Raw genomic sequence first — 22,425 nt, forward strand, 5'->3', positions numbered from 1 at the left:
TTAGGCTATATCCTAACATTTACATTTTAGTCATTTAGCAGACGCTCTTATCCAGAGCGACTTACAGTTAGTGAGTCATTTAGCAGATGCTCTTATCCAGAGCGACTTACAGTTAGTGAGTGCATACATTATTATTTTATTTTTTCATACCCCCTGTAGGAATCGAACCCACAACCCTGGCATTGCAAACACCATGCTCTACCAACTGAGCTACATCCCTGCCGGCCATTCCCTCCCCTACCCTGGACGACGCTGGGCCAATTGTGCGCCGCCCCATGGGTCTCCCGGTCGCGGCCGGCTACGACAGAGCCTGGATTTGAACCAGGATCTCTAGTGGCACAGCTAGCACTGCGATGCAGTGCCTTAGACCACTGCGCCACTCGGTAATAAAGGGAAATAAAGGGGTTTGATTCAGAAATAGACACAAATATATATTTAGAAATAAACATAGGTCATTCTTATTTATCAGTCTGTTTTGGGGTAAATTTTCCTCTCAGTTTCTGGTTGCAGTTTCTGGCGTCCATCATTTATTTCTGGTAGAGGTCTCTGTGGATGTCCATGCTAGGGATGGGCAATTGAAATGTTTTGACTGTTCGAGTACTCGCATTATTATTTTTTTGAGTACTCGTGTACTCGAATGGGAAAACTAAAATACAAATTTGAACACAAGGCCTGCACTGGAAAAAAATATGTGTGCATTTATCTATATGGCAACAGTGCACAACAATGCCTAATTTATCACAACCATTACAGATAACAAATCCTAATTGCTAAATTGTCCCATATACAATACCAGTCAAAAGTTTGGACATGCCTACTCATTCAAGGGTTCTTCTTTTTTTTAAACTATTTGTTACATTGTAGAATAATAGTGAAGACATCAGATCTATGAAATAACACATATGGAATCATGTAGTAACAAAAAAAGTGTTAAACAAATCAAAATCTATTTTATATTTGAAATTCTTCAAATAGCCACCCTTTGCCTTGATGACGATTCACGAGCAAGGATGTGTTTTTGGGGTCTGGAAGATGGCGAAGAACGGGTTGGGTAAAGTGGACTCGGTCCGAGTGACCAGGAGCGGTATGATAAAGATTTCGTGTGTTTCAACAGCGCAAAAGGAGAACGCTCTGTGGCTCAACAGGATGTCGACGTGTGATGTGGAAAGCTCTGACTTTCAGAGTAGGGCACCGGTTAAAGATGTACTCTGTGGTGTTTCGTACAGAGCAGGGGACCGGTTAAAGATGTACTCTCTGGTGTTTCGTACAGAGTAGGGCACCGGTTAAAGATGTACTCTGTGGTGTTTCGTACAGAGCAGGGCACCGGTTAAAGATGTACTCTGTGGTGTTTCGTACAGAGCAGGGGACCGGTTAAAGATGTACTCTGTGGTGTTTCGTACAGTAGGTGGCGGCAATACACCTTATGAGTGTGTCATTAAACCTCAGAGAAGAAGAAGAGCCGGAGGAAGCGACTTCCGAACACATCCTCCAGATGGACAGCTGACTGCACATCTTTTATCAAGGGATTTGAGACATTTCCAGCGAAATATGATTAAAGCTATTTTAATATTTAACAACCATGGGAAACCACGACTCATCAGATTTTATGAATATTTTGTAAGTACCCAAATGTACGAACTGCTAACGTTTGTTAGATAGCCAGCTAGCCATCCGTTTATCTTATTTGCCAGCTGTTAGTGCACTAATGCTATGCTAGCTAAATTGTCTAGCTAGAGGCTAATTAATCAATAATCTATTTCGTCATCATCATGAGATGTGATTTTATTGCCATTTATATAGCTAACTAGCTACGTTGATTGATATATTTGGACATAGCTACAAATATCAATGTGCACAACAGATGGGCAACCTTGGGGCTAGTTTGCAACGTCAGCTGTTTTACTGCTAGCTGTTAGCTAGCTAGCTCTTGAATTTCGATTTCAATTAAGTTTCTTAGCCAATTATTATAGACATATTTCTTCTCAGGCCGAAGATCTGCAGCAGCAGATAATTCGAGAGACTTTCCATCTGGTGTCGAAGAGGGATGACAACGTCTGCAACTTCTTGGAGGGGGGAAGGTAAAAGCTATTGTTAGTATTACTAGCTGGTTAAATTAACCAAAATATACATTGTTGATGAATAATGAACAAATCAAAAAATGCATTGTTGTCTGCAAAGCAAATAAACCTAAGTCGTTTAGGATTCAATAAAGCATCCAGGAGGTAGCTATGGTTTGTATTGGGGACTGGTACTGTGCTTCTGTGATGACTTCATGATGTAGTTTTATCTGGGGTTGTTAAATGAGAAGTATTGTTTGACAGAAGTGTGCAGCTCATATGACCAGCAATCAATCATCAGTTCCCTGGCAGATGAGTTACAGTTGGACCAAATCAGACAATGCAGGATAGGCTAATAATATTATTTCTCTATTTGCAGTTTGATCGGCGGCTCGGACTACAAGTTGATCTACCGGCACTATGCTACGCTGTACTTTGTGTTCTGTGTGGACTCCTCTGAGAGTGAGCTCGGTATTCTGGATCTAATACAGGTGGGTTGGTGTGTTACCATCTATAACTCTGTTGAACAGTAGGGTTGTATGGTGTCCACTCACCTCTCCTTTCCCAGTCAGACAGACAGTCAGCTGGACGGTCCACTCACCTCTCCTTTCCCAGACAGACAGTCAGCTGGACGGTCCACTCACCTCTCCTTTCCCAGACAGTCAGTCAGCTGGACGGTCCACTCACCTCTCCTTTCCCAGACAGACAGTCAGCTGGACGGTCCACTCACCTCTCCTTTCCCAGACAGTCAGTCAGCTGGACGGTCCTCTCACCTCTCCTTTCCCAGACAGACAGTCAGCTGGACGGTCCACTCACCTTTCCTTTCCCAGACAGTCAGCTGGACGGTCCACTCACCTCTCCTTTCCCAGACAGTCAGTCAGCTGGACGGTCCACTCACCTCTCCTTTCCCTGTCAGTCAGTCAGCTGGACGGTCCACTCACCTCTCCTTTCCCAGACAGTCAGCTGGACGGTCCACTCACCTCTCCTTTCCCAGACAGTCAGCTGGACGGTCCACTCACCTCTCCTTTCCCAGACAGTCAGTCAGCTGGACGGTCCACTCACCTCTCCTTTCCCAGACAGTCAGTCAGCTGGACGGTCCACTCACCTCACCTTTCCCAGACAGACAGTCAGCTGGACGGTCCACTCACCTCTCCTTTCCCAGACAGTCAGTCAGCTGGACGGTCCACTCACCTCTCCTTTCCCAGACAGACAGTCAGCTGGACGGTCCACTCACCTCTCCTTTCCCAGTCAGTCAGCTGGACGGTCCACTCACCTCTCCTCTCCTTTCCCAGACAGTCAGCTGGACGGTCCACTCACCTCTCCTTTCCCAGACAGACAGTCAGCTGGACGGTCCACTCACCTCTCCTTTCCCAGACAGACAGTCAGCTGGACGGTCCACTCACCTCTCCTTTCCCAGACAGACAGTCAGCTGGACTGTCCACTCACCTCTCCTTTCCCAGACAGACAGTCAGCTGGACGGTCCACTCACCTCTCCTTTCCCAGACAGTCAGTCAGCTGGACGGTCCACTCACCTCTCCTTTCCCAGACAGACAGACAGCTGGACGGTCCACTCACCTCTCCTTTCCCAGACAGTCAGCTGGACGGTCCACTCACCTCTCCTTTCCCAGTCAGTCAGCTGGACGGTCCACTCACCTCTCCTTTCCCAGACAGTCAGCTGGACGGTCCACTCACCTCTCCTTTCCCAGACAGTCAGTCAGCTGGACGGTCCACTCACCTCTCCTTTCCCAGACAGACAGTCAGCTGGACGGTCCACTCACCTCTCCTTTCCCAGACAGTCAGCTGGACGGTCCACTCACCTCTCCTTTCCCAGACAGACAGTCAGCTGGACGGTCCACTCACCTCTCCTTTCCCAGACAGACAGTCAGCTGGACGGTCCACTCACCTCTCCTTTCCCAGTCAGTCAGCTGGACGGTCCACTCACCTCTCCTTTCCCAGTCAGTCAGCTGGACGGTCCACTCACCTCTCCTTTCCCAGACAGACAGTCAGCTGGACGGTCCACTCACCTCTCCTTTCCCAGACAGTCAGCTGGACGGTCCACTCACCTCTCCTTTCCCAGACAGACAGTCAGCTGGACGGTCCACTCACCTCTCCTTTCCCAGACAGTCAGTCAGCTGGACGGTCCACTCACCTCTCCTTTCCCAGACAGACAGTCAGCTGGACGGTCCACTCACCTCTCCTTTCCCAGACAGACAGTCAGCTGGACTGTCCACTCACCTCTCCTTTCCCAGACAGTCAGTCAGCTGGACGGTCCACTCACCTCTCCTTTCCCAGACAGTCAGTCAGCTGGACGGTCCACTCACCTCTCCTTTCCCAGACAGTCAGTCAGCTGGACGGTCCACTCACCTCTCCTTTCCCAGACAGTCAGTCAGCTAGACGGTCCACTCACCTCTCCTTTCCCAGTCAGTCAGCTAGACGGTCCACTCACCTCTCCTTTCCCAGACAGTCAGCTGGACGGTCCACTCACCTCTCCTTTCCCAGACAGTCAGTCAGCTGGACGGTCCACTCACCTCTCCTTTCCCAGACAGACAGTCAGCTGGACGGTCCACTCACCTCTCCTTTCCCAGACAGTCAGCTGGACGGTCCACTCACCTCTCCTTTCCCAGACAGACAGTCAGCTGGACGGTCCACTCACCTCTCCTTTCCCAGACAGTCAGCTGGACGGTCCACTCACCTCTCCTTTCCCAGACAGACAGTCAGCTGGACGGTCCACTCACCTCTCCTTTCCCAGACAGTCAGTCAGCTGGACGGTCCACTCACCTCTCCTTTCCCAGACAGACAGTCAGCTGGACGGTCCACTCACCTCTCCTTTCCCAGACAGACAGTCAGCTGGACGGTCCACTCACCTCTCCTTTCCCAGTCAGTCAGCTGGACGGTCCACTCACCTCTCCTCTCCTTTCCCAGACAGTCAGCTGGACGGTCCACTCACCTCTCCTTTCCCAGACAGACAGTCAGCTGGACGGTCCACTCACCTCTCCTTTCCCAGACAGACAGTCAGCTGGACGGTCCACTCACCTCTCCTTTCCCAGACAGACAGTCAGCTGGACGGTCCACTCACCTCTCCTTTCCCAGACAGACAGTCAGCTGGACGGTCCACTCACCTCTCCTTTCCCAGACAGTCAGTCAGCTGGACGGTCCACTCACCTCTCCTTTCCCAGACAGACAGTCAGCTGGACGGTCCACTCACCTCTCCTTTCCCAGTCAGTCAGCTGGACGGTCCACTCACCTCTCCTCTCCTTTCCCAGACAGTCAGCTGGACGGTCCACTCACCTCTCCTTTCCCAGACAGACAGTCAGCTGGACGGTCCACTCACCTCTCCTTTCCCAGACAGACAGTCAGCTGGACGGTCCACTCACCTCTCCTTTCCCAGACAGACAGTCAGCTGGACTGTCCACTCACCTCTCCTTTCCCAGACAGACAGTCAGCTGGACGGTCCACTCACCTCTCCTTTCCCAGACAGTCAGTCAGCTGGACGGTCCACTCACCTCTCCTTTCCCAGACAGTCAGTCAGCTGGACGGTCCACTCACCTCTCCTTTCCCAGACAGTCAGTCAGCTAGACGGTCCACTCACCTCTCCTTTCCCAGTCAGTCAGCTAGACGGTCCACTCACCTCTCCTTTCCCAGACAGTCAGCTGGACGGTCCACTCACCTCTCCTTTCCCAGACAGTCAGTCAGCTGGACGGTCCACTCACCTCTCCTTTCCCAGACAGACAGTCAGCTGGACGGTCCACTCACCTCTCCTTTCCCAGACAGTCAGCTGGACGGTCCACTCACCTCTCCTTTCCCAGACAGACAGTCAGCTGGACGGTCCACTCACCTCTCCCAGACAGACAGTCAGCTGGACGGTCCACTCACCTCTCCTTTCCCAGACAGACAGTCAGCTGGACGGTCCACTCACCTCTCCTTTCCCAGACAGACAGTCAGCTGGACGGTCCACTCACCTCTCCTTTCCCAGACAGACAGTCAGCTGGACGGTCCACTCACCTCTCCTTTCCCAGACAGTCAGCTGGACGGTCCACTCACCTCTCCTTTCCCAGTCAGTCAGCTGGACGGTCCACTCACCTCTCCTTTCCCAGACAGTCAGCTGGACGGTCCACTCACCTCTCCTTTCCCAGACAGACAGTCAGCTGGACGGTCCACTCACCTCTCCCAGACAGACAGTCAGCTGGACGGTCCACTCACCTCTCCTTTCCCAGACAGTCAGTCAGCTGGACGGTCCACTCACCTCTCCTTTCCCAGACAGACAGACAGCTGGACGGTCCACTCACCTCTCCTTTCCCAGACAGTCAGCTGGACGGTCCACTCACCTCTCCTTTCCCAGACAGACAGTCAGCTGGACGGTCCACTCACCTCTCCTTTCCCAGACAGACAGTCAGCTGGACGGTCCACTCACCTCTCCTTTCCCAGACAGTCAGCTGGACGGTCCACTCACCTCTCCTTTCCCAGACAGTCAGCTGGACGGTCCACTCACCTCTCCTTTCCCAGTCAGTCAGCTGGACGGTCCACTCACCTCTCCTTTCCCAGACAGTCAGCTGGACGGTCCACTCACCTCTCCTTTCCCAGACAGTCAGCTGGACGGTCCACTCACCTCTCCTTTCCCAGACAGACAGTCAGCTAGACGGTCCACTCACCTCTCCTTTCCCAGTCAGTCAGCTGGACGGTCCACTCACCTCTCCTTTCCCAGTCAGTCAGCTGGACGGTCCACTCACCTCTCCTTTCCCAGTCAGTCAGCTGGACGGTCCACTCACCTCTCCTTTCCCAGACAGTCAGCTGGACGGTCCTCTCACCTCTCCGACGGTCCACTCACCTCTCCTTTCCCAGACAGTCAGTCAGCTGGACGGTCCACTCACCTCTCCTTTCCCAGTCAGTCAGCTGGACGGTCCACTCACCTCTCCTTTCCCAGTCAGTCAGCTGGACGGTCCACTCACCTCTCCTTTCCCAGACAGACAGTCAGCTGGACGGTCCACTCACCTCTCCTTTCCCAGACAGACAGTCAGCTGGACGGTCCTCTCACCTCTCCTTTCCCAGACAGACAGTCAGCTGGACGGTCCACTCACCTCTCCTTTCCCAGACAGTCAGTCAGCTGGACGGTCCACTCACCTCTCCTTTCCCTGTCAGTCAGTCAGCTGGACGGTCCACTCACCTCTCCTTTCCCAGACAGTCAGCTGGACGGTCCACTCACCTCTCCTTTCCCAGACAGTCAGCTGGACGGTCCACTCACCTCTCCTTTCCCAGACAGTCAGCTGGACGGTCCACTCACCTCTCCTTTCCCAGACAGTCAGTCAGCTGGACGGTCCACTCACCTCTCCTTTCCCAGACAGTCAGCTGGACGGTCCACTCACCTCTCCTTTCCCAGACAGACAGCTGGACGGTCCACTCACCTCTCCTTTCCCAGTCAGTCAGCTGGACGGTCCACTCACCTCTCCTTTCCCAGACAGTCAGACAGCTGGACGGTCCACTCACCTCTCCTTTCCCAGACAGACAGTCAGCTGGACGGTCCACTCACCTCTCCTTTCCCAGACAGACAGTCAGCTGGACGGTCCACTCACCTCTCCTTTCCCAGACAGACAGTCAGCTGGACGGTCCACTCACCTCTCCTTTCCCAGACAGACAGTCAGCTGGACTGTCCACTCACCTCTCCTTTCCCAGACAGTCAGTCAGCTGGACGGTCCACTCACCTCTCCTTTCCCAGACAGTCAGCTGGACGGTCCACTCACCTCTCCTTTCCCAGACAGACAGTCAGCTGGACGGTCCACTCACCTCTCCTTTCCCAGTCAGTCAGCTGGACGGTCCACTCACCTCTCCTTTCCCAGACAGACAGTCAGCTGGACGGTCCACTCACCTCTTCTTTCCCAGACAGTCAGCTGGACGGTCCACTCACCTCTCCTTTCCCAGACAGTCAGTCAGCTGGACGGTCCACTCACCTCTCCTTTCCCAGACAGACAGTCAGCTGGACGGTCCACTCACCTCTCCTTTCCCAGACAGTCAGTCAGCTGGACGGTCCTCTCACCTCTCCTTTCCCAGACAGACAGTCAGCTGGACGGTCCACTCACCTTTCCTTTCCCAGACAGTCAGCTGGACGGTCCACTCACCTCTCCTTTCCCAGACAGTCAGTCAGCTGGACGGTCCACTCACCTCTCCTTTCCCAGACAGTCAGTCAGCTGGACGGTCCACTCACCTCTCCTTTCCCAGTCAGTCAGCTGGACGGTCCACTCACCTCTCCTTTCCCAGACAGACAGTCAGCTGGACGGTCCACTCACCTCTCCTTTCCCAGACAGTCAGTCAGCTGGACGGTCCTCTCACCTCTCCTTTCCCAGACAGACAGTCAGCTGGACGGTCCACTCACCTTTCCTTTCCCAGACAGTCAGCTGGACGGTCCACTCACCTCTCCTTTCCCAGACAGTCAGTCAGCTGGACGGTCCACTCACCTCTCCTTTCCCTGTCAGTCAGTCAGCTGGACGGTCCACTCACCTCTCCTTTCCCAGACAGTCAGCTGGACGGTCCACTCACCTCTCCTTTCCCAGACAGTCAGCTGGACGGTCCACTCACCTCTCCTTTCCCAGACAGTCAGTCAGCTGGACGGTCCACTCACCTCTCCTTTCCCAGACAGTCAGTCAGCTGGACGGTCCACTCACCTCACCTTTCCCAGACAGTCAGCTGGACGGTCCACTCACCTCTCCTTTCCCAGACAGACAGCTGGACGGTCCACTCACCTCTCCTTTCCCAGACAGTCAGCTGGACGGTCCACTCACCTCTCCTTTCCCAGACAGTCAGCTGGACGGTCCACTCACCTCTCCTTTCCCAGACAGACAGTCAGCTGGACGGTCCACTCACCTCTCCTTTCCCAGACAGACAGTCAGCTGGACGGTCCACTCACCTCTCCTTTCCCAGACAGTCAGTCAGCTGGACGGTCCACTCACCTCTCCTTTCCCAGTCAGTCAGCTGGACGGTCCACTCACCTCTCCTTTCCCAGACAGACAGTCAGCTGGACGGTCCACTCACCTCTCCTTTCCCAGACAGACAGTCAGCTGGACGGTCCACTCACCTCTCCTTTCCCAGACAGACAGTCAGCTGGACGGTCCACTCACCTCTCCTTTCCCAGACAGACAGTCAGCTGGACTGTCCACTCACCTCTCCTTTCCCAGACAGTCAGTCAGCTGGACGGTCCACTCACCTCTCCTTTCCCAGACAGTCAGCTGGACGGTCCACTCACCTCTCCTTTCCCAGACAGACAGTCAGCTGGACGGTCCACTCACCTCTCCTTTCCCAGTCAGTCAGCTGGACGGTCCACTCACCTCTCCTTTCCCAGACAGACAGTCAGCTGGACGGTCCACTCACCTCTTCTTTCCCAGACAGACAGTCAGCTGGACGGTCCACTCACCTCTTCTTTCCCAGACAGTCAGTCAGCTGGACGGTCCACTCACCTCTCCTTTCCCAGACAGACAGTCAGCTGGACGGTCCACTCACCTCTCCTTTCCCAGACAGTCAGTCAGCTGGACGGTCCTCTCACCTCTCCTTTCCCAGACAGACAGTCAGCTGGACGGTCCACTCACCTTTCCTTTCCCAGACAGTCAGCTGGACGGTCCACTCACCTCTCCTTTCCCAGACAGTCAGTCAGCTGGACGGTCCACTCACCTCTCCTTTCCCGGACAGTCAGTCAGCTGGACGGTCCACTCACCTCTCCTTTCCCAGACAGTCAGTCAGCTGGACGGTCCACTCACCTCTCCTTTCCCAGTCAGTCAGCTGGACGGTCCACTCACCTCTCCTTTCCCAGACAGACAGTCAGCTGGCTGGTCCACTCACCTCTCCTTTCCCAGACAGACAGACAGACAGTCAGCTGGACGGTCCACTCACTCATCTTTCCTGACGTCCTGTATCTGTATGTTTTGGTAGTGATGGTAAACAGGACGTCCTGTATCTGTACGTTTTGGTAGTGATGGTAACAGGACGTCCTGTATCTGTATGTTTTGGTAGTGATGGTAAACAGGACGTCCTGTATCTGTATGTTTTGGTAGTGATGGTAAACAGGACGTCCTGTATCTGTATGTTTTGGTAGTGATGGTAAACAGGACGTCCTGTATCTGTTTGTTTTGGTAGTGATGGTAAACAGGACGTCCTGTATCTGTATGTTTTGGTAGTGATGGTAAACAGGACGTCCTGTATCTGTATGTTTTGGTAGTGATGGTAAACAGGACGTCCTGTATCTGTATGTTTTGGTAGTGATGGTAAACAGGACGTCCTGTATCTGTATGTTTTGGTAGTGATGGTAAACAGGACGTCCTGTATCTGTATGTTTTGGTAGTGATGGTAAACAGGACGTCCTGTATCTGTATGTTTTGGTAGTGATGGTAAACAGGACGTCCTGTATCTGTATGTTTTGGTAGTGATGGTAAACAGGACGTCCTGTATCTGTATGTTTTGGTAGTGATGGTAAACAGGACGGTTGTGTGTTCTGTTAGACTACCCACCTATCCAATTTTAAAGCAAACTTACTTTGATCATTATCTCAAATAGACAGTGCTTTCAAACACTTAAATGTTTTTATGGTGTTAGTAGTGGTGGTGGGTTCCACTTTCATTGCAAACATATCATTAAATAGACAGAAGACAGCACTTTCAAACATGTTTGAATATGTTTTTGACTGTGAGGTGGTGTTCAAGGTGATGACAAGTTGAGATGCGCTTCTTGTCTTGATCTTCAGTGACCGCTAATGACCCTTGAACTCATTGGAAAGCCTACTGATAGGCTGTGTATTGTGGAAATATACAGTGAGTGTACAAAACATTAAGAACACATTCCTAATATTGAGTTGAACCCACCCCTTTTGCCTTCAAAATAGCCTCAATTTGTCGGGGCATGGACTCTACAAGGTGTCAAAAGTGTTCGACAGGGATGCTGGCCCATGTAGACTCCAATGCTTCCCACAGTTGTGTCAAGTTGGCTGGTTGTCCTTTGGGTGGTGGACCATTCTTGATACACACTGTGGAGTGTAAAAACCCAGCAGCGTTGCAGTTCTTGACACACTCAAACCAGTGCACCTGGCACCTACTACCATACCCTGTTCAAAGGCACTTCAATATTTTGTCTTGCCCATTCACCCTCTGAATGGCACACATACACAATCAATGTCTCAAGGCTTAAAAATCTTTATTTAACCTGTCTCCTCCCCTTCATCTACACTGATTGAAGTGGATTTAACAGGTGACATCAATAAGGGATCATAGTTTTCACCTGGATTCACCTGGTTGGTCTATGTCATGGAAAGAGCAGGTGTTCCTAATGATCTGTCCACTCAATGTATATACAGTACATTGGGAAAGGATTCAGACCCCTTGACTTTCTCCACATTTTGTTATGTTACAGCATTATTCTAAAATTGATTCAATTGTTTTTCCCCCTCATCAATCTACACACAATACCCCATAATGACAAAGCAAAAACAGGTTTTTAGTCATTTTTGCAAATGTATTACAAATATAAAAATGAAATATTACATTTACATAAATATTCAGACCCTTTACTCAGTACTTTGTTGAAGCACCTTTGGCAGCGATTACAGCCTCGAGTCTTCTTGGGTATGACACTACAAGCTCGGCACACCTGTATTTGGGGAGTTTCTCCCATTCTTCTCTGCAGATCCTCTCAAGCTCTGTCAGGTTGGATGGGGCGCGTTGCTGCACAGCTATTTTCAGGTCTCTCCAGAGATGTTAGATCGGGTTCAAGTCCGGGCTCTGGCGTGGCCACTAGATTGATGAGGATTTTTATTTATTTAATCAATTTTAGAATAAGGCTGTAACGTAACAAAATGTGGAAAAAGGGAACGGGTCTGAATACTTTCCGAATGCACTGTAGGTTGTGCATCACATCAAAGATAATTCTTACATATGCTTAACATAAGATGGATGACTTGATAATATCTCCTGTAGGTGTTTGTGGAAACTCTGGACAAATGCTTTGAGAACGTCTGCGAACTGGACCTCATTTTCCACATGGATAAGGTGAGTTCAAGTCCATGAAAATCATTTACAAGGTCAGCTTTGCCAAGTTTTGGCTTGTGACAGTCTTTGGTGCATCAGAGTAATGCACTTGGGTTTATAACACGGTGGCTGGTTTATAGATGCCATATTCGTCCAATATGATGAAAACCTACAGGAGGGAAAGACTGTCAGCAGAGGCAGCCTAAAGGAAACCCTGCTGTGTGGAGCCAGACACAGGGCCTATTCCTTATTATAGGACACTACTTTAGACCGGGGGCCTATTCCTTATTATAGGACACTACTTTAGACCAGGGGCCTATTCCTTATTATAGGACACTACTTTAGACCAGGGGCCTATTCCTTATTATAGGACACTACTTTAGACCAGGGGCCTATTCCTTATTATAGGACACTACTTTAGACCGGGGGCCTATTCCTTATTATAGGACACTACTTTAGACCAGGGGCCTATTCCTTATTATAGGACACTACTTTAGACCAGGGGCCTATTCCTTATTATAGGACACTACTTTAGACCAGGGGCCTATTCCTTATTATAGGACACTACTTTAGACCAGGGGCCTATTCCTTATTATAGGACACTACTTTAGACCAGGGGCCTATTCCTTATTATAGGACACTACTTTAGACCAGGGGCCTATTCCTTATTATAGGACACTACTTTAGACCGGGGGCCTATTCCTTATTATAGGACACTACTTTAGACCAGGGGCCTATTCCTTATTATAGGACACTACTTTAGACCGGGGGCCTATTCCTTATTATAGGACACTACTTTAGACCAGGGGCCTATTCCTTATTATAGGACACTACTTTAGACCGGGGCCTATTCCTTATTATAGGACACTACTTTAGACCAGGGGCCTATTCCTTATTATAGGACACTACTTTAGACCAGGGGCCTATTCCTTATTATAGGACACTACTTTAGACCAGGGGCCTATTCCTTATTATAGGACACTACTTTAGACCAGGGGCCTATTCCTTATTATAGGACACTACTTTAGACCAGGGGGGGCTATTCCTTATTATAGGACACTACTTTAGACCAGGGGCCTATTCCTTATTATAGGACACTACTTTAGACCAGGGGCCTATTCCTTATTATAGGACACTACTTTAGACCAGGGGGCCTATTCCTTATTATAGGACACTACTTTAGACCAGGGGGCCTATTCCTTATTATAGGACACTACTTTAGACCAGGGGCCTATTCCTTATTATAGGACACTACTTTAGACCAGGGGCCTATTCCTTATTATAGGACACTACTTTAGACCAGGGGCCTATTCCTTATTATAGGACACTACTTTAGACCAGGGGCCTATTCCTTATTATAGGACACTACTTTAGACCAGGGGCCTATTCCTTATTATAGGACACTACTTTAGACCAGGGGCCTATTCCTTATTATAGGACACTACTTTAGACCAGGGGGCCTATTCCTTATTATAGGACACTACTTTAGACCAGGGGCCTATTCCTTATTATAGGACACTACTTTAGACCAGGGGCCTATTCCTTATTATAGGACACTACTTTAGACCAGGGGCCTATTCCTTATTATAGGACACTACTTTAGACCAGGGGCCTATTCCTTATTATAGGACACTACTTTAGACCAGGGGCCTATTCCTTATTATAGGACACTACTTTAGACCAGGGGCCTATTCCTTATTATAGGACACTATAATTGAGCTACAGAGGACCACAAACATCTGTTCTCTGGTACATTTTCACCCCAACCATCACATATCACAACCAGGGTTGAGCTCAATATAAATTCCAGTCAATTCTTCAGGAAGTACACCCAATTGAAAAGAGAATTGAAGAGAATTGAAATTTGAATTTCTGTGTACTTCCTGAATTGACTGGAATTTAAATGGAATTGATCCCAATCCTGATGACAACAGATTCCACCAAGCAAGTTGTTGTTGAGAAGCTAGGTGTAGTTGTGAAGCTAGGTGTAGTTGTGAAGCTAGGTGTAGTTGTGAAGCTAGGTGTAGTTGAGAAGCTAGGTGTAGTTGTGAAGCTAGGTGTAGTTGAGAAGCTAGGTGTAGTTGTGAAGCTAGGTGTAGTTGAGAAGCTAGGTGTAGTTGAGAAGCTAGGTGTAGTTGAGAAGCTAGGTGTAGTTGAGAAGCTAGGTGTAGTTGTGAAGCTAGGTGTAGCTGTGAAGCTAGGTGTAGTTGAGAAGCTAGGTGTAGTTGTGAAGCTAGGTGTAGTTGAGAAGCTAGGTGTAGTTGAGAAGCTAGGTGTAGTTGAGAAGCTAGGTGTAGTTGAGAAGCTAGGTGTAGTTGAGAAGCTAGGTGTAGTTGTGAAGCTAGGTGTAGTTGAGAAGCTAGGTGTAGTTGAGAAGCTAGGTGTAGTTGAGAAGCTAGGTGTAGTTGAGAAGCTAGGTGTAGTTGTGAAGCTAGGTGTAGTTGAGAAGCTAGGTGTAGTTGTGAAGCTAGGTGTAGTTGAGAAGCTAGGTGTAGTTGAGAAGCTAGGTGTAGTTGAGAAGCTAGGTGTAGTTGTGAAGCTAGGTGTAGTTGAGAAGCTAGGTGTAGTTGTGAAGCTAGGTGTAGTTGAGAAGCTAGGTGTAGTTGTGAAGCTAGGTGTAGTTGAGAAGCTAGGTGTAGTTGAGAAGCTAGGTGTAGTTGTGAAGCTAGGTGTAGTTGAGAAGCTAGGTGTAGTTGTGACGCTAGGTGTAGTTGTGACGCTAGGTGTAGTTGTGACGCTAGGTGTAGTTGTGTTAACTCTTCCACCTTTCCTGTCACAGCATGAGATTCTAGTTGTGGACAGTAATGTCAGTGTTGGAGAAAGCTGCTGATGACAATGTAAATAAAACCACTAGTTTTGAGGACCTTCTACTATCTCAGACTACTCTGCTGCTGCGCTAGACTCACCTGAGGATGTATAGCTAACACCCTCTCACAGCAACACCTTCCAGTATGTTTAGCTAACACCCTCTCACAGCAACACCTTCCAGTATGTTTAGCTAACACCCTCCTACTTTCACCATCTGTTTCCTCTCACAGCAACACCTTCCAGTATGTTTAGCTAACACCCTCCTACTTTCACCATCTGTTTCCCTCTCACAGCAACACCTTCCAGTATGTTTAGCTAACACCCTCCTCCTTTCACCATCTGTTTCCCTCTCACAGCAACACCTTCCAGTATGTTTAGCTAACACCCTCCTCCTTTCACCATCTGTTTCCTCTCACAGCAACACCTTCCAGTATGTTTAGCTAACACCCTCCTCCTTTCACCATCTGTTTCCTCTCACAGCAACACCTTCCAGTATGTTTAGCTAACACCCTCCTCCTTTCACCATCTGTTTCCTCTCACAGCAACACCTTCCAGTATGTTTAGCTAACACCCTCCTCCTTTCACCATCTGTTTCCTCTCACAGCAACACCTTCCAGTATGTTTAGCTAACACCCTCTCACAGCAACACCTTCCAGTATGTTTAGCTAACACCCTCCTCCTTTCACCATCTGTTTCCTCTCACAGCAACACCTTCCAGTATGTTTAGCTAACACCCTCTCACAGCAACACCTTCCAGTATGTTTAGCTAACACCCTCTCACAGCAACACCTTCCAGGATGTTTAGCTAACACCCTCCTACTTTCACCATCTGTTTCCTCTCACAGCAACACCTTCCAGTATGTTTAGCTAACACCCTCTCACAGCAACACCTTCCAGTATGTTTAGCTAACACCCTCCTACTTTCACCATCTGTTTCCTCTCACAGCAACACCTTCCAGGATGTTTAGCTAACACCCTCCTACTTTCACCATCTGTTTCCTCTCACAGCAACACCTTCCAGTATGTTTAGCTAACACCCTCTCACAGCAACACCTTCCAGGATGTTTAGCTAACACCCTCCTACTTTCACCATCTGTTTCCTCTCACAGCAACACCTTCCAGTATGTTTAGCTAACACCCTCTCACAGCAACACCTTCCAGTATGTTTAGCTAACACCCTCCTACTTTCACCATCTGTTTCCTCTCACAGCAACACCTTCCAGGATGTTTAGCTAACACCCTCCTACTTTCACCATCTGTTTCCTCTCACAGCAACACCTTCCAGTATGTTTAGCTAACACCCTCCTCCTTTCACCATCTGTTTCCTCTCACAGCAACACCTTCCAGTATGTTTAGCTAACACCCTCCTCCTTTCACCATCTGTTTCCTCTCACAGCAACACCTTCCAGGATGTTTAGCTAACACCCTCCTACTTTCACCATCTGTTTCCTCTCACAGCAACACCTTCCAGTATGTTTAGCTAACACCCTCCTCCTTTCACCATCTGTTTCCTCTCACAGCAACACCTTCCAGTATGTTTAGCTAACACCCTCCTCCTTTCACCATCTGTTTCCTCTCACAGCAACACCTTCCAGTATGTTTAGCTAACACCCTCCTCCTTTCACCATCTGTTTCCCTCTCACAGCAACACCTTCCAGTATGTTTAGCTAACACCCTCCTCCTTTCACCATCTGTTTCCTCTCACAGCAACACCTTCCAGTATGTTTAGCTAACACCCTCCTCCTTTCACCATCTGTTTCCCTCTCACAGCAACACCTTCCAGTATGTTTAGCTAACACCCTCCTCCTTTCACCATCTGTTTCCTCTCACAGCAACACCTTCCAGTATGTTTAGCTAACACCCTCTCACAGCAACACCTTCCAGTATGTTTAGCTAACACCCTCCTACTTTCACCATCTGTTTCCTCTCACAGCAACACCTTCCAGTATGTTTAGCTAACACCCTCCTCCTTTCACCATCTGTTTCCTCTCACAGCAACACCTTCCAGTATGTTTAGCTAACACCCTCTCACAGCAACACCTTCCAGTATGTTTAGCTAACACCCTCTGACTTTCACCATCTGTTTCCTCTCACAGCAACACCTTCCAGTATGTTTAGCTAACACCCTCCTCCTTTCACCATCTGTTTCCTCTCACAGCAACACCTTCCAGGATGTTTAGCTAACACCCTCCTACTTTCACCATCTGTTTCCTCTCACAGCAACACCTTCCAGTATGTTTAGCTAACACCCTCCTCCTTTCACCATCTGTTTCCTCTCACAGCAACACCTTCCAGTATGTTTAGCTAACACCCTCTCACAGCAACACCTTCCAGTATGTTTAGCTAACACCCTCCTCCTTTCACCATCTGTTTCCTCTCACAGCAACACCTTCCAGTATGTTTAGCTAACACCCTCCTCCTTTCACCATCTGTTTCCTCTCACAGCAACACCTTCCAGTATGTTTAGCTAACACCCTCCTCCTTTCACCATCTGTTTCCTCTCACAGCAACACCTTCCAGTATGTTTAGCTAACACCCTCCTACTTTCACCATCTGTTTCCTCTCACAGCAACACCTTCCAGTATGTTTAGCTAACACCCTCCTCCTTTCACCATCTGTTTCCTCTCACAGCAACACCTTCCAGTATGTTTAGCTAACACCCTCTCACAGCAACACCTTCCAGTATGTTTAGCTAACACCCTCCTCCTTTCACCATCTGTTTCCTCTCACAGCAACACCTTCCAGTATGTTTAGCTAACACCCTCCTCCTTTCACCATCTGTTTCCTCTCACAGCAACACCTTCCAGTATGTTTAGCTAACACCCTCCTCCTTTCACCATCTGTTTCCTCTCACAGCAACACCTTCCAGTATGTTTAGCTAACACCCTCCTCCTTTCACCATCTGTTTCCTCTCACAGCAACACCTTCCAGTATGTTTAGCTAACACCCTCTCACAGCAACACCTTCCAGTATGTTTAGCTAACACCCTCTGACTTTCACCATCTGTTTCCTCTCACAGCAACACCTTCCAGTATGTTTAGCTAACACCCTCCTCCTTTCACCATCTGTTTCCTCTCACAGCAACACCTTCCAGGATGTTTAGCTAACACCCTCCTCCTTTCACCATCTGTTTCCTCTCACAGCAACACCTTCCAGGATGTTTAGCTAACACCCTCTGACTTTCACCATCTGTTTCCTCTCACAGCAACACCTTCCAGAGCTTTAGCACATGTAAAACAATAAGACCTTCATTATAACCTTGTTTACAAAATGTAAATAACTGAGGAGAATGTATGAAGAATGACAACCACCTGTCATTGCAGTCTGCAGTTTCACAATAAAACATATTTTGCATCTTCAAAGTGGTAGGCATGTTGTGTAAATCAAATGATACAAACCCCCCAAAAATCTATTTGAATTCCAGGTTGTAAAGCAACAAAATAGGAAAAATGCCAAGGGGGGTGAATATTTTCGCAAGCCACTATACCTATCATTTACAGGTCCACTACATTACCTTGTATATACCTATCATTTACAGGTCCACTACATTACCTTGTATATACCTATCATTTACAGGTCCACTACATTACCCTGTATATACCTATCATTTACAGGTCCACTACATTACCTTGTATATACCTATCATTTACAGGTCCACTACATTACCTTGTATATACCTATCATTTACAGGTCCACTACATTACCTTGTATATACCTATCATTTACAGGTCCACTACATTACCTTGTATATACCTATCATTTACAGGTCCACTACATTACCCTGTATATACCTATCATTTACAGGTCCACTACATTACCTTGTATATACCTATCATTTACAGGTCCACTACATTACCCTGTATATACCTATCATTTACAGGTCCACTACATTACCTTGTATATACCTATCATTTACAGGTCCACTACATTACCCTGTATATACCTATCATTTACAGGTCCACTTCATCCTTCAGGAGGTGGTGATGGGGGGGATGGTGCTGGAGACCAACATGAATGAGATCGTGGGCCAGGTAGAGCTGCAGAACCGCATGGAGAAATCAGAGGTTAGTCTGTTCACTCACTGGTCCTGTGGTTAGTCTGGTCACTCACTGGTCCTGTGGTTAGTCTGGTCACTCACTGGTCCTGTGGTTAGTCTGGTCACTCACTGGTCCTGTGGTTAGTCTGGTCACTCACTGGTCCTGTGGTTAGTCTGGTCACTCACTGGTCACTCACTGGTCCTGTGGTTAGTCTGGTCACTCACTGGTCCTGTGGTTAGTCTGGTCACTCACTGGTCCTGTGGTTAGTCTGGTCACTCACTGGTCCTGTAGTTAGTCTTTCCTCTGTTAGTCTGGTGACTGGTCCTGTAGGTAGTCCTTCCTCTGTTAGTCTGGTCACTGGTCCTGTAGTGGTCCTGTCACATAATAAACAGCTTACCTGTAGTCCCCAGTCACATAATAAACAGCTTACCTGTAGTCCCCAGTCACATAATAAACAGCTTACCTGTAGTCCCCAGTCACATAATAAACAGCTTACCTGTAGTCCCCAGTCACATAATAAACAGCTTACATGTAGTCCCCAGTCACATAATAAACAGCTTACCTGTAGTCCCCAGTCACATAATAAACAGCTTACCTGTAGTCCCCAGTCACATAATAAACAGCTTACCTGTAGTCCCCAGTCACATAATAAACAGCTTACCTGTAGTCCCCAGTCACATAATAAACAGCTTACCTGTAGTCCCCAGTCACATAATAAACAGCTTACCTGTAGTCCCCAGTCACATAATAAACAGCTTACCTGTAGTCCCCAGTCACATAATAAACAGCTTACCTGTAGTCCCCAGTCACGTAATAAACAGCTTACCTGTAGTCCCCAGTCACATAATAAACAGCTTACCTGTAGTCCCCAGTCACATAATAAACAGCTTACCTGTAGTCCCCAGTCACATAATAAACAGCTTACCTGGAGTCCCCAGTCACATAATAAACAGCTTACCTGTAGTCCCCAGTCACATAATAAACAGCTTACCTGGAGTCCCCAGTCACATAATAAACAGCTTACCTGTAGTCCCCAGTCACATAATAAACAGCTTACCTGTAGTCCCCAGTCACAGGGTGTTTGTTTAGAAGCATTGACCAGAGACCGGAGCCTTGGGAGTCACTCCCTGTTGTGCAGCACGCGCCAGATGATCTAGTTACAGGATGGAATTCACAAATAAATATTGTGTGCCAGTAGTTCAAACAGACAGCTTAGTGCATTCAACATGTCAATACCTCTCACAAATACAAGAAGTGATGAAGTCAATCTCTCCTCTACTTTGAGCCAGGAGAGATTGACATGCATATTATTAATGTTAGCTTTCTGTGTACATCCAAGGGCCAGCCGTGCTGCCCTGTTCTGAGCCAAATGTAATTTTCCCAAGTCCCTCTATGTGGCATCTGACCACACGACTGAACAGTAGTCCAGGTGTGACCAAACTAGGGCCTGTAGGACCTGCCCTGTTGATAGTGTTGTTAAGAAGGCAGAGCAGCGCTTTATTATGGGCAGACTTCTCTCCATCTTAGCTACTGTTGTATCAATATGTTTTGACCATGACAGTTTACAATCCAGGGTTACTCCAAGCAGTTTAGTCTCCTCAACTTGCTCAATTTTCACATTATTTATTACAAAATTTAGTCGAGGTTTAGGGTTTAGTGAATGATTTGTCCCAAATACAATGCTTTTAGTTTAAATATTTAGGACTAACTTATTCCTTGCCACCCATTCTGAAACTAATTGCAGCTCTTTGTTAAGTGTTGCAGTCATTTCAGTCGCTGTAGTAGCTGACGTGTATAGTGTTGAGTCATCCGCATACATAGACACACTGGCTTTACTCAAAGCATGTGGCATGTCGTTAGTAAAGATTTAAAAAAGTAAGGGGCCTAGACAGCTGCCCTGGGGAATTCCTGATTCTACCTGGATTATGTTGGAGAGGCTTCCATTAAAGAACACCCTCTGTGTTCTGTTAGACAGGTAACTCTTTATCCACATTATAGCAGGGGGTGTAAAGCCATAACACATACGTATTTCCAGCAGCAGACTATGATCGATAATGTCAAAAGCCTTATTGAAGGCTAACAAAACAGCCCCCACAATATTTGTATCATTAATTTCTCTCAGCAAATCATCAGTCATTTGTGTAAGTGCTGTGCTTGTTGAATGTCCTTCCCTATAAGCGTGCTGAAAGTCTGTCAATTTGTTTAGTGTAAAATAGCATTGTATCTGGTCAAACACCATTTTTTCCAAAAGTTTACTAAGGCTTGGTAACAGGCTGATTGGTCGGCTATTTGAGCCAGTAAAGGGGACTTTACTATTCTTGGATAGCGGAATGACTTTTGCTTCCCTCCAGGCCTGAGGGCACACACTTTCTAGTAGGCTTAAATTGAAGATATGGCAAATAGGAGTGGCAATATCGTCCGCTATTATCCTCAGTAATTTTCCATCCAAGATGTCAGACCACGATGGCGTTAGTCTTGACTCTAGAGGGCTTTAGGGCTGGGTCTTATTCATTAGTGAACACCGTAAGCTAAAACATTTGCAACGGAAAACAAGTCTTTATTGGACAGATTCAGGTTGTAGGTCTCTCCCTGTTTTGGCCTGTTTGCTTCCGTTCCTAGTGAATACGACCCTCGTCTCCCAGAGAGAGATGAAGCCTACTGGAGATTCTCCATTCAACAGGATTTCTAGTCCAGAACGAGCCCCTTAGTGTCTTCTCCCTATTACAGTTGATGAGTTCCTTTTACTGTGTTTACTGCATAGCTGGTGTAGAAATCCCTAAACCCGGAGGTCTGACTGATCCGTCTGTTTCAGGGGGGCTTCTCGGCGGCGCCGGCGCGGGCGGTCTCGGCGGTGAAGAACATGAACCTCCCAGAAATGCCTCGCAACATAAACATCGGAGACATCAATATCAAAGTGCCCAGCCTCTCTCCCTTCTGACCAGGGAACGGAGCACGGTCTAGGCCCAAATGGCACCCTGTTCCCTTTATAGTGCACTACTTTTGACCAGAGCCCTATGGGGGCTTCTGCCCTTCTGGTCTAAAGTAGTGCACTACACTATCTATTAGTGCACTATAAGATGTGAGAAACACTATGACTTATACAGTATGTCTATTCCTATGGGCCCTGGTCCATAGAAGTAGTGCACTATGTAGGGAATAGGGTGCCATTCTGGACTCCCAGCAGGCCTCAGCTGGCAGAGCAGCAAGGGAGGAGGAGGTTGACTGTATGTTGGACAGGGTTGGTTGTCACTATGCTGGGTTACTGATGTTTGGACCCTGGGGCTCCTCTCTGTTCAAAATGCTACAACTAAATAATACACCTCTGCTTCTCTATTGATGATAACACAACCAGCTCTGTCAGGACATTACCTCTCCTTCCTTCCTGTCAGGACATTACCCCTCCTTCCTTCCTTCCTTCCTTCCTGTCAGGACATTACCCCTCCTTCCTTCCTTCCTGTCAGGACATTACCCCTCCATCCTTCCTTCCTTCCTTCCTGTCAGGACATTACCCCTCCTTCCTTCCTATCA

General features: G+C 48.2%; 1 protein-coding gene and 1 long non-coding RNA gene across 2 annotated transcripts; one reads left to right on the forward strand and one right to left on the reverse strand.

Moving 5' to 3' along the window:
- The first annotated feature begins 1,484 nt into the window (after positions 1-1,484).
- On the forward strand, positions 1,485-22,222 carry LOC311118136 (AP-3 complex subunit sigma-2). The gene is made up of 6 exons (XM_084193002.1): positions 1,485-1,617; positions 1,987-2,078; positions 2,437-2,548; positions 12,002-12,073; positions 18,817-18,924; positions 21,710-22,222. Exons 1-6 carry the CDS (start codon positions 1,549-1,551, stop codon positions 21,833-21,835), a joined length of 579 nt encoding a protein of 192 aa, XP_084049128.1. The 5' UTR covers positions 1,485-1,548; the 3' UTR covers positions 21,836-22,222.
- On the reverse strand, positions 15,913-16,890 carry LOC311118134. The gene is made up of 3 exons (XR_014611764.1): positions 16,738-16,890; positions 16,015-16,698; positions 15,913-15,975 (listed from the first exon to the last, which is right to left on the reverse strand). It is a non-coding gene; the product is annotated as an uncharacterized lncRNA (long non-coding RNA).
- Positions 22,223-22,425: the final 203 nt, after the last annotated feature.

The sequence above is a fragment of the Coregonus lavaretus genome, assembly GCF_964263955.1.
Source record: "Coregonus lavaretus genome assembly, contig: HAP1_SCAFFOLD_2631, whole genome shotgun sequence".
Classification (NCBI taxonomy): Eukaryota; Metazoa; Chordata; class Actinopteri; order Salmoniformes; family Salmonidae; genus Coregonus; species Coregonus lavaretus.

Coding starts and splice junctions, on each gene's coding strand:
- LOC311118136 (XM_084193002.1), top strand. CDS start 1,549: ATGATTAAAGCTATTTTAATATTTAACAACCATGGGAAACCACGACTC. Junction 12,074..18,816: donor TCATTTTCCACATGGATAAG/GTGAGTTCAAGT, acceptor TATCATTTACAG/GTCCACTTCATCCTTCAGGA. Junction 18,925..21,709: donor ACCGCATGGAGAAATCAGAG/GTTAGTCTGTTC, acceptor CGTCTGTTTCAG/GGGGGCTTCTCGGCGGCGCC.